General features: G+C 31.3%; 2 protein-coding genes across 2 annotated transcripts; one reads left to right on the forward strand and one right to left on the reverse strand.

The window, feature by feature from the left end:
• The first annotated feature begins 1,315 nt into the window (after positions 1-1,315).
• On the forward strand, positions 1,316-3,384 carry LOC132600561 (chlorophyll a-b binding protein P4, chloroplastic-like). Its single transcript, XM_060313815.1, has 3 exons — positions 1,316-1,593; positions 2,414-2,829; positions 3,065-3,384. The coding sequence occupies exons 1-3, from the start codon at positions 1,391-1,393 to the stop codon at positions 3,196-3,198; spliced, it is 753 nt and encodes a 250-aa protein (XP_060169798.1). The 5' UTR covers positions 1,316-1,390; the 3' UTR covers positions 3,199-3,384.
• Positions 3,385-3,427: 43 nt separating this feature from the next.
• LOC132600563 (probable calcium-binding protein CML45) lies at positions 3,428-4,964 on the reverse strand. Its single transcript, XM_060313823.1, has one exon. The coding sequence runs from the start codon at positions 4,131-4,133 to the stop codon at positions 3,543-3,545; it is 591 nt and encodes a 196-aa protein (XP_060169806.1). The 5' UTR covers positions 4,134-4,964; the 3' UTR covers positions 3,428-3,542.
• Between the last annotated feature and the right edge of the window lie 7,981 nt (positions 4,965-12,945).

The following is a 12,945-nucleotide window of genomic DNA, read 5'->3' on the forward strand; positions in this document are numbered from 1 at the left end:
ATCGGTTCGGTTCGGTTTTGGCCATCATCGAGTTGAAATTTTGAATTTCGACTTTCTAAAATTCTCTTTGAAACTCGATCCATTCTAGGTTCAATTTGATTCGTTTTTTATTATTTCGGTTCGGTTACACAAATCGATTTGTTCGGTTTATTCGAAATTTAAACAAGCAACTATTTCATTTCAGTTTTAGAGTAAACATAACAAAAAATAATGAGATCCTAAACTTGCAGCCTTATAATCAAGACATTAACCAAGAAAAAACCATAAACTTGCAAACATAATAGCATATAAATAGAAAAACAAGAGCTTGACAACTTGTGCAAGTATACAAATCCGCCAACACCACATTACATATACCCAATTAGTCATATTAGTCACTAGTGGCATACAAATTCGGTTTGTTCGGATCGGTTCGGTTGATAATTGAAGCAAACCGTATCCAAATTGTTAAACCATAATATTTTACAATCGCATTTGTAAATCGAAATCGAATTGTATTATTCAAATTGAATTATCCGAATTGTTTCGAATCATTTCGAAAATTCGGCTTGAACCGATTTGTGCACCGGCCTAATTAACTCCACTCGATTTCTTATCTCCCGAAATCTCCACGTGAGACATGTTCTCCTAGGAAAGTCTTCGGATTAACCAAATGTCACATTCCTGTTGGACAAGAAGAGATTCCAGTTGACAATATCTTTCCCCTGAAGATTTCCCACTTTTTCATTTTCCTTCCCCTTAATTTCTTTTCTCTACCTATATGGCAAATATTTGGGTCCCCTACTATCTTCTAAAACAACAACAACAAAGATATACTCCCTCCGTCTCATGAAGTGTTACCTTAGCCAAAAATATGCACATGAAGAAATTAATAATATAATATGAAGTTTATCAAATTATCCCTATATAATAAAAATAAATTACTTTTATCTTTTAATTGGAGCATGTACAAAAAGTAAATCTTTTGACATTGAGAATCCAATAATACAAGTTACTATGTAGTTTTTTCAATCATCATTTAGATGTTACTTTATTGTCTAAGGGTAGAATTAAAAAAAACTAGTTAATTTAGGTCTTGATTTTCTAAGTTGACACTTATTATGGGATGAAATTTTTTTGATTAAGATAACACTTATTATGAGACGGGGAGTAGATTCTTTGGGATAGTGGCCACTGAGATAAGGATAAGAGACACTTCTCCTCATTGGCTAGTCCTAAATTCACAACCCAATCCCAGCCGTTGATTTCTAAAATCTTGGACTAGTCATTCTCCAAGATTGAACCATGGCCATTATAATACCATTCAAATTGAAACACAAATACAGACACAAACATACTACAATTTTTTAGCTCACCTAAACTCCATTTGCATTTTCTTGATAACTCTAAAATGGCCACCGTCACAACGCAAGCCTCTGCCACCGTCTTCGGGCCATCCGCCTCCAAGACAAGGTTCCTCAGTGGATCATCTGGTAAACTAAACAGAGAGGTGTCTTTTAAACCATCAATTTTGCCTTACAACTCATTCAAAGTTGAAGCCAAGAAAGGTGAATGGCTTCCGGGCTTGACCTCTCCTACTTACCTTAATGGCAGGTATGTACATTCTACATCACATTTTTCTTTAACATAATAAGGGACCGTTGTTAAGTTCAGTGACTAGTAATACAGAGATTAGAGGATTATATGAGTGAATTATAACAATGTCTATAATGTAGAAATTGTTACACTATAAATAATACTCCCTCCGTCCCAATTTATATAGCAGCGTTTAAATAGGCACGAGTCTAAGAAAGAAATGAAGATTATTGAAACTTCCTATCTAAAATAAGTAACTGAAATATATGTGGTTATAAATTATCTCATTAAGATAAAAATTGAAGTTTAAAGTTAAAATGTTTCTTATTAATGAACATGATATTCTTTTTAGGACGGAATAAAACGAAAAGCATGACACATATATTGGCACAAATGAAGTAATAGAGACATTGTCTATGTTAATTAAGGGTATTATTGTCTTTACATACTATTATTAATCCAATACTTGCTAATTGATATATTCTTAATTCACATTATGCCCTAAAAATGATACTCCTTCTGTTTCAATTTATATGAACCTATTTCCTTTTTAGTCCATACCAAAATGAATGATCTCTTTCCTAATTTGGAAACAAATTCACTTTATGAAATGATTTACAGTCACACAAATATTCAAGACTTATTTTGAACCACAAGTTTTAAAAGTCTTCACTCTTTCTTAAATGTCGTGCCCAGTCAAATGAGTTCACATAAATTGAAACAGAGGAGTACTGATCTCCGCATTAGTTATGCCTAATAGAGATTATGATATGTGAAAATTTAGGCTAAAATTATTTTTCTTCATATTGCCAACTAACCAACACCTAATTTGTTGTAGTCTCGCTGGTGACAATGGTTTTGATCCATTGGGACTTGCTGAGGACCCGGAGAACTTGAAATGGTTCGTCCAGGCCGAGCTTGTGAACGGTCGATGGGCTATGTTGGGTGTTGCTGGTATGCTACTGCCTGAGGTTTTCACTAATGCTGGACTCCTCAACGTACCTAAATGGTACGATGCTGGGAAATCTGAGTACTTTGCTTCATCATCGACGCTGTTTGTGATCGAGTTCATATTGTTCCACTACGTTGAAATTCGACGTTGGCAAGACATTAAGAACCCTGGAAGTGTGAACCAGGATCCTATTTTCAAGAGCTACAGCTTGCCTCCTAATGAAGTTGGTTACCCTGGTGGTATTTTCAACCCACTCAACTTTGCACCCACATTGGAGGCCAAGGAGAAGGAAATTGCTAATGGTAAGTCCCTTATTAACACAAAATAGTGGTTTTCTTTATTTAGTTTACGACAAGTTCAATAGAAATACTATCATGTCAAATAAGCGTCTATAATAAGTGGAGATATCAGCAACTTGATAATTATTAAGATGACCTGTTACCATATGTTAAAATGCATTGATAGTTCAATTTTTTTTATTAGTCGTGTATATTATATATAGGTTAAATTATTTCTTATGATGTTGTGGATTTGCAGGGAGATTGGCAATGTTGGCATTTTTGGGATTTATAGTGCAGCACAATGTAACGGGAAAGGGACCATTTGACAACTTGTTGCAGCACCTCTCAGACCCATGGCACAACACCATTATCCAAACATTTTCCAACTAGAAAACTAACCTGATTGACATTGGAGAGAATATATTGTTAATTACCTTGTAATCATGAGTTAGTATTATTTTTTTTATGAACACGAAAAACAGAGAGATTTATTGTGAACAATGGAACTCTACTGTACAGAGCAACTAGAATTGCATTTCTCATTCATATATCGTAGTACCATCATATTTCTCAAAATCTGGCATCTGGTTGATTAGCATTTGAAAAGTGTATTACAGAGTTGTGCCGGAAACAGATTAATACAGAACGTGTTATTATCATAATTAATTTACATAATGCCAAGGGGGGTAAAAGACAGAATTAAACAAGAAAATTTGAAAGTGAATGATGCAGTGTTACTGACAGATATTCTCCATGAGCTTCACAAATTCACCAAATTCAATTTTTCCATCTCTGTTTTCATCAAATGGCGCAATCATCCTTTGGCAATCTAACACTGAAAATTCCATGAACCCCATCTTGCAAATGACTTTCTTTAGCTCAGTTGCATCAATGTGGCCATCTCCATTCTCGTCAAACATATCAAAAGCTTCTTTAACTTCTTCCAAACTAGGCTCCTTTTCACCAAATGAATCGAAAACCTTAGCCAATTCTACCTTATCAATATTCTTATCCCCATTTTGTTTGCAAATATTCATTAGTGCATCGAGTACTATCTCAACATCTTCATCCAATAGTTTCTCATTATTGACAATTTTTTCAGGGCCAAAGTTTTTTGCCTTTGGCGAAGTTTCAGCATTATTAGACTTGTTACGTGGAGTAAACACCAAAAGAATGACTCGAATTAAAAAAGAAAAACAAGAACGAAATTCCTGAAATGTGATTACTAAGCAAAAAATCATACAAATTAAGATGGTAGAATTAAAATGATTGAGTGCATCACCTATCTTCTTGGCCTGAGCTGAGAAAGAAAAGATCTTCTCCATGGACTTATTTTCCTTTTGCTTGGGTAATTTTTTTCCTTTTGAGTTAGATTAATAAGTCTTGAGTAATATCAAAGTCATGAGATGAATGTAGAAGTTAAGTTGCTATATATAAGGAGATAGTTCGACCAGTCCAGTCTTGGTGGAAACTTTGGAGGAAAGATGTTGAAAAGATTGTTAAGTTTCCCAAAGAAAAAAATTGAGTAGCTTAATTTTCTTGTTTCCTTGTTTGTGGGAGTGTAGCATAAGTCGGCATAATTTCTTACTGGTAATTCACGTCAGTAATAAAAGAATCCGTGTTGCTCCTGCAGGAAGAAAGAGAAAAAGGTGTTTACTGCAAAGTCCAAGTGATTTTAAGGGCCTGTTTGGAAAGCACCCGGGTAATTGGAATTGGGTGTAATTGAGTGTAATTACACAGTTTGACCTGTTTGTTTGACCAGGTAATTACACAGTTAGGTGGGAATTAGGTGTAATTGACAGGGTGTAATTACACTCTCCAATTCTCAAGGGGGGGGCTGAGAATTGGGTGTAATTACACCCTGTAATTACAGGGTTACTTTTTAGTCTGTTTATTTTTTTACTTTAATTCATTTTTATTTTTAATTTATTTTATTTCTATTATTTTAATTTTTTTGATTTTAAATATTTTTTTATTTCTATTATTTTAATTTCTTTTTTATTTTTACTTTTTTATTATTTTTATTTTTTAAAATGTATTTTTCTTTTTATATTATTTATTTTTCATTTTCTTTCTTTTCATTCCCAACCTTTACTTCTTGTGATTCCATGTAATTGCTCGTATTTTTTATTTGATGGATTTTTTGTGTCAAACATCTGAATGATGTTATGGCATTATATTTATTAATATTATTTTTTTGTCAAACATCCAATCCATGACGTTCTCACAAAAAAGTCTTCTTTTAAGTTTTATAATTAAATATTAATTTGAAAAATATATATCAATTATTTTTGTTATAATATTAGTTACAAATATATGATTATTAATTAATATATTTTCAAGAAACAATGTGTTATTAAATAACTAATTTAATATTATTTATAAAGGCAATATTTTTTAAATATTAATTTTATATTTTTTATAATTAAATTTTATTTTTAAATTAAACTGACTGCGTAATTACACTTGTGCAACCAAACAGCACGCTTGTAATTACACTGTAATTACGTTATGACAAACAAACAGGTCGTTGTAATTACACTACTGTGTAATTATTAGGCTGTGTAATTACTACCCTAATAATTACACCAATTCCAATTATCAGGTGGCTTTCCAAACAGGCCCTAAGAAATTATATGGTGTCCAATATATAATGGATTTTGCTATATACACAGATGCGATAAAGAACTTTTACATAGCCAATTCAAGTTAATTGGATGTAGCAGGTTGTTATTTTCTTTCATAGTTAGTACAATTTATATATAGTATAAAATTAGGTGTAGACAAAATGACGTGACACTTCTCTATGACCAGCACTGATATTTATCTTTTTTCTCCATTTTTTGACTTTTTTGTCATCCATTCCCTTATTTTCTAATTAAAGTATAAAGGATTAATCATATACTACTACAATATTTATTGAGAATCAATACACATTAAGGTGCCGTTTGGTCATAAAAATTATTCACTTTTTTCCAGTATTTTTTTTCCACTTTTTTTACTTTTGGGCGTTTGGCCATAAATATTTGGAATACAACTTGAAGTTGTATTCCGGAATACCAAAAATAAGAAAAACTTGTTTTTCAATTTTTTTTCACTTTTTACAATTACATTTCACCAAAAACTACAATTTCAAAAACTATGGTCAAACACAACTCCAACTCCAACTTCAAAAATTTCAAAAAAAGTGAATTTGTTTTTGGTATCTATGGCCAGACGCCTACTAAGTCAATTGATTCTATATCAGTTACATGAGTACGTTTTATTCATTATTTCCCACACAAGTTACAAACATACTTAAATTCTCTTGTTATTTAAAACTTTTATATAATTTCAGTTATAAAATTAATTCTCACCCTTTACAATAAATGACTTTTTAAAAAAAAAAAAAAAAAAAACTTTCAGTTACAATTTTATGCATGGATTAGTTAATTATAGAAGTTGAAAGAATTCCTGCATCAATTAGGAATTTGATAGGTTTCTTCATAATTAAATTATGAACACCATTATATAGACAGATATACAATATGAATTCACCATCTGCCTTTGTAGAAGAATCTATGCATGTGGATATGCAAAAATAGGTAAAATACAAAGAGTGAGGTTAGGGGACCAAGGCCATTTTCTACTTTCAAAGCATCAATATGCTTTTATCTTGTGTTCCTATTAAGTCAACCAACACACTATATTATATGAATAACTCTTTCTTCATTCTTCAAGACCCCAAACATCAATCATGTGGACATAACAAAAGGAGGTCTAAGGCTTCTGCCACGGCGTTTAAAATCTCATTGATAAGTAGGGTGAAGCAAGAAGAAAAAAGGAAGTAGGAATTAGAACTTTTGCAAAAGTTTTGGGTCTACTTTTTTTTTTTTTTAATCCTCTGAAGCACTTTGAATTTATAGGAGAAAATAATAGTGTTTTAGGGAAAAACTGATTTTTCGGGAATTTGCATAAAATTAGGAGATAATGAAAACATATTTATGGGGAAACAGAAGGAAAAGGAAAATGAAAACAAACAAAGGGGAATAAGGGAAAGAAGAAAAAAAAAAAGAAGGAAAGATCCCAGACAATATGATTGAAAATAAAGTTTAATTAGCAAATAATGATTCATTTAGTTCGTTCCATATATAGTGTTAGTTTATTCCATATACAGTCTCCTTAAATTTTTAGAGAATATTGATGTGTTGTTCTAATGGTAGGGAATATTATTTAAGGAAGAAAAAAAAAACTAAGATATTCTTAAAATGTTATGAGGAGAATAAGGGGGGAGTTGTCTTCCGATTTAAGAGGAAGTTGTTTAAAATATGTGGGCCACAATTTCATTTTTTTAAATATTAATAGTTATTTTTAAATATTAGTAGTTGTTTAAAATATATGAACTCATAATTTTTTTTAAAAAAATATTAGTAGTTATTTAAAATATGTAGACTCATAATTATATTTTTTGAGCCCACAAACGGACGACGAAAAAGTGTCCCTCACTCTTCTAAATAGTTAGAATTTGCTAGACTTTGTAGACGTCACTAAAGTGATTGTTGCAAGACTCACAGCCCCATAACTAAGAAAAGAATTTTGAGGGAAACCACAGAGAAATTTAACAATTTTACCGACCACGTGAAAAGGTACTTGCTTTAGGGAAAAGAAGCTTCGGAGAAAACATTGAAGTTGCTTCAAAGTAAATACTTACCTCTTTCGCGAATATCGATATCAAATCAAGTAATTTAATTTTATTAGTGAAAAATTAAAGTGTCAATATATATCATTTAAATATGATTAAGTGATAAAAATATATAACAAAAATATATTTTGTATTTATCAATATAAATAATCGGAATGCGGATAGATTTTTATGGCTAGTCCACTAACCAAGAACAACGAGCACTTAGAAAGCAATGATTAGGGTTCAACTTCCTGGAAATTCTTTTCCATATACCTCTCAATTGTAATTGAATAATTTACATTTGTTGTGAATCACGACTCTCATAATTATATGTAGTTCCGTTGACGATAGTCAAGCCCTTCACTTGACTTAGTCATGCACATTTAATTTTAGGACAAATTACAATATCAAACTCTCCTATGATATAATTCAGTTATAAATATATTTTTATCTTTTACGTCAAACATTTATACCCCCAAATACTATGAATATTTTACAAAAATAAATGATTCAATTGCAGATGTACCTTCTGAATTTAAAATCAAATATCTATACCTCCTATATGTTATTTTAAAGGGAAAAGAACATAAATGGCCATACGGGTGAAACTATTGACACCCGGTGTTCAAGAATCTTAAAAGTCATTTTTTAGTCTTTCAAAATAATTCCATTTTCTAGCTATTTTTCAACTAATTCCAGCATATGTATATAAACTGTTTCATTGTTGTATATGTATCATTACTGTATATGTGTAGAAAAATGTATCATACGTATAGAAACTGTATCATTGTTGTATAGAATATGTATCCCTACAATATAGAAAATGTATAATACGTTTGTATCATTGTTGTGTAATTTGTGTATAATCAATGCATAATCAACGTATACTCACTAATCATACATATATTATACACATATTATACATGTTTTGGGATATTTAGATAATACTAATTTCTACAAAAAGCTCAGATTAATTGTAGCTGAAATTGACCTCTACTTTGACCCCTGGGAGCTTCCAGGTAAATAATTTTCTCCTGCACCTTCCGAAGGCGGTTGGAATTAAGAAAGCTTTGGTGTTTTACGCTGGCAAGGCACCTAAAGGAGGGCCTTGGGGCTATTTCGGCACATTAAATTACGTGTGCTCACTTACTCACTACTATAAGACTAATATTACTATTGTTACCAACATTATTAAATATTTACTAATATTATCAATAATTTATTAATGTTACCTAAAATTGAAATGTCGATCCCCACCTTTTTAGCCTAATTAAATGGAAATATACTTACTGCTATATTTTATTGTATTTACTTTCTCAGTCAATGCCCATTAATTACGCTATACACTGTGACCACAACTTTACCAATTTCTCTCATTTTGAAACTTACATCTTCTCCCAGAATTCTTGCAATTTCCTTCTCTGACTTTTCTTTCCTCCCAAAATTATTTTGGTTGTATTATTACTGTATTTTTTTTTTTGTATACAGTCAAACCTCTCTATAATGACATTGTTTGTCCGAGAATTTCATAGTTGCTATAGTGAAGTGCTGTTATGTATGTATACTGACATTTCATGTTCAAATCTCATTTAGCTGTTATAAAAGAAAATACGCAAAAAACTATTTTTCTGTATCTTTTATGTTATAAATGAAAAGAAATGCTTGTTAATTTTAAAATCTTAATTGATTTTCATGTTTCATTAATTAAAAAATAAAAAGACTAATAAATTACTCATAAATTTATAACTAGTTGTACCATACCGATAAAAGATTATAATCTAAGGAACACATGCATTTGAAATTAATTAAAAGTTTTAATAGTTAAAGTTTGATGTAAGAATTATACAATTATAGGTTGTTTCGTAATTTTCGGTCTCTCTGTGATAATATAATGCTTGAATTGATTTAGATTTTTGTCCAAACTTTTAGCAAAAGGGAATTCAATAACTTTTTATTGAACGTTGTCTAAGAGCTTCTTTTTTATCAAGCAATAATAGTACTAGAATATATCCAAATAGCCAAATTGAGATTTTTATGAAAGCAGAAACAAAAATATACATATAGCGTTGACTTTTCTCTAAGTGGTCGTTTGGTTTGAGGTCAAAATAGTCCCGGGATTACAATCCCGGGACTAATTTATACCATCTGTTGGTATTATTTTATACCATCTGAAAGATGGTATAAAATAGTACCAGTATAAGTGGGTTATGAAGGTATAAGTTGAGTTATTCCAGCACTAATTTTTATACCACGTTTGGTACAAGGTATAAAATAATCCCGGGATAAATCTATACTTTATACCAAACGTGGTATAAAAATTAGTACCGGCATAACCCATGTTATACCTTAAACCAAACGACCACTAAGAGCTTAACCACTGACTCTTCTATTTCGCCCCAAGTATCAGTATGTTGAGGCTCTTCATCAGCACTTTCATTATCACCTTCTGCATCCGTATCTCTTGTTCTTTCACTCCAATGACTCGTGCAATAATCTCTTCATCACTATAAGTTTCAAAAATTGGAAGTGTTGCGTCAAACTCCATATAAGTGGTAGCTTCCTTTGCTTGATTGTTTTTATGAGATGGGATTTGGGCTATAATGTTTTTCTTTTAGATATTCGTAATTGAAATTTACTGTGTGCATGACATTAATAATGATTGTCGTAAATATTTTAATATCTTGTATACATAATACATTCTTATAAAAGATTATGACACAATATTTGAGTATGGCAGTTATAGAGAGGTAATTTTACAAAAAGTGTACCGCTATAATGAATTCCACTGTTGTTATAGAGAAGTAAAATATAACATGAAAAATCAGTTCCAGAGAAAATCAGGCAGTTATACTGAAATGTTGTTATAACGAATGGTAATTATAGATAGGTTTGACTGTATATTGAATTAGAGGTTCAATTTTTTCACATTTGATTTTGTATTTTTACTGTATCTTGTTGTATATTATTATAATAGGTTCATTTTTTTTGGCATTAGAATATACATATTCTGGTTTTGTATTTTTACTTTGTCTTTTTTTTTATATATTTATGGGATACGACATCAGATATTTAGATTTTTTTTTTTAAAGAAAATTCAATTTTTGTATTTTTTTTAAAAAAATTGCCACATAAGCGAAAAGAATTAAAAAAATATATAAAAAAAATATTTACATGTGGCAAGGAGAGTGTATGTCACTCTCTCCCATAAGAGAGTAGATATCCAGTTTCAGGGTGGTAATTATTTCATTTTAAAAAAGTTCAGGGGAGTAATAGGACCCTTGAAAAGGTAAGGTGTGTCGTAGCAACCGCGGCCAAAGTTTAGGGGGGTAATAATGTCGTATCCCTATATTTATAATAGGTTCATTTTTTGGCATTAGAATATACATATTTTGGTTTTGTATTGTTACTGTATTTTATGTTGTAGCTACTGATACAAGTTCTTTATCTCATTTTTGGGAGTATGTATTTGTATTATTACTGTATTTTTTGTGTATATATTAATTATATGCTCAAATTTTTCACATTTGATTTTGTATTTTATTGTATATTTTTTTATATTGATAATAGGTTTATTTCTTTGGCATTAGAATACATATATTGTTGTGTTGTATTTTTTACTGTATTTTATATTATAACTACTGATACAAGTTCTTTATCTTGTTTTGGGGAGTATATATGTGTTTCTATTAGTATTGTATTTTTTTGTATATATTAATTATAGGTTCATTTTTTTCACATTAGGGTGCACTTTTTTATTTTTATGTTGTATTTATGATTTATATTTTTCCTCTTCTAGTAAATCTTCCTCTAAAGATTTTATGTTCATTGTTCTGACAAAAAAGTATATAGACGTGTTTTATATTTATATTGTATTTCTCAGATATTGAAATTGTGTGATTTATATTTTTTCTCTTATGGTATTTCTTCCTCTAAAACTTTCTAGAGAATTATGATAATATTACCTGTATAGGAAATGAGGTCTTTTTAGACTTTTCCTTTGGTCTGGTGGCCCCACCATGTCTTTTTCCCTATGTTAACTATATATAGTGACTCAAATTTATGCCCGTTGTGTCTTTTTTTTTTCTCTCTTGAATTTTATCCAGCTAAAACTAGACTCTGTTGTATTCATAATGCATAGAAGGAGGGAGGCAAGGCCTGACCTCCTTTTCTTATACAGATATACTGTTGGCAATATAATTTGTATAGGTTTAAATAACGTTTTAACACAATCTGTAAAACACTTAGTAAAACAGATTACACAATATAAAATACTTAACAGTAAAAAATTTAAAACCAGCAAACTACAGAAACTGGAAAATGAACAGAAACAGTGTTGGAAAAAAATATATTTTCGGAATATAATCGAGCCCACTTAGTTCAAAGTGTGTCCTTAAGGAAATTATTCCCCTCACAGTACTCGAGGTTGATGGAATATCCCCTCCCAGGATAGAACGATTATTTTACCAGAATAGTAGTACTCCAAATTCCGATAGCGGCGAACCACTCAACGGCAGTGTAGCAGTTGGAGGTAATGATTCTGAATGTTTGCAACCATTCAGATCAGTCACCAAGTTTTTTTGGAGGGAAATTCGAAAATATCCGGGAAGAGAAAAAACGGATCGGGTCGGTCACAAGTCGCGGGTCAGGGTCGATCCGCATTGGATTAATTAATTAGTTAATTAATTAAATAAATAATTAAAAGTTTGTCCAAAAAGATAATCAATCAATCTTTTCCGAAGCGGAAGCTGAGCCGAGCGAAGACGATGGCGCGAGGGGTCCTTGCCCCCTCAACCCTTTTAATGACTAGAGAAGGTGTAATGTAATATATGCACCTCTCTTTTCCTCTCTTTTTCCTATGTGAGACAAATGCTTTAACCAAAGCAAAAGGGACCGTTTACATTCCCAAAGCAAAAGGGACCTTTTACATTCCCAAAGCAAAAGGGACCTTTTACATTCCCTTCACTTTTCATCCCATCATTTCCCATTCACCAATATCAAAACCCAACATATACAACTGTTGGACCCAAAATTTGCAGAGGGATATCTTGAGGCAAGCAAAAGGGACCTTTTACATTCCCTTCACTTTTCATCCCATCATTTCCCATTCACCAATATCAAAACCCAACATATACAACTGTTGGACCCAAAATTTGCAGAGGGATATCTTGAGGACAAAATAAGATTATATCTCCCTTCTCCTGTACAAAAGTTTAACTAACAAAAAAAATTGACTTTTCATATCTGATCCTGAGTGATGGCAGCTGCCATTTATCCATGAAAAAAGGGCCTTTCACACCCCTTGGTAGCTGTTGGAGAGAAGAAGAAAATTCTGCCTTCTGAAAATTTTGTCTCATCCTTGGCTAGCCAGTCTGCAATCTGGTTTGCCGCTTGTTGCACCTCATTTTTAACCGAGGCTAAACAAAGCACAATTTATGGAGCTCTAAAATAATTAATTATGTACAGAGTCGCCACCT

The sequence above is a fragment of the Lycium barbarum genome, chromosome 1 (assembly GCF_019175385.1).
Source record: "Lycium barbarum isolate Lr01 chromosome 1, ASM1917538v2, whole genome shotgun sequence".
Taxonomy (NCBI): domain Eukaryota; kingdom Viridiplantae; phylum Streptophyta; class Magnoliopsida; order Solanales; family Solanaceae; genus Lycium; species Lycium barbarum.

Coding starts and splice junctions, on each gene's coding strand:
- LOC132600563 (XM_060313823.1), bottom strand. CDS start 4,133: ATGGAGAAGATCTTTTCTTTCTCAGCTCAGGCCAAGAAGATAGGTGAT.
- LOC132600561 (XM_060313815.1), top strand. CDS start 1,391: ATGGCCACCGTCACAACGCAAGCCTCTGCCACCGTCTTCGGGCCATCC. Junction 1,594..2,413: donor CCTACTTACCTTAATGGCAG/GTATGTACATTC, acceptor AATTTGTTGTAG/TCTCGCTGGTGACAATGGTT. Junction 2,830..3,064: donor GGAGAAGGAAATTGCTAATG/GTAAGTCCCTTA, acceptor GTGGATTTGCAG/GGAGATTGGCAATGTTGGCA.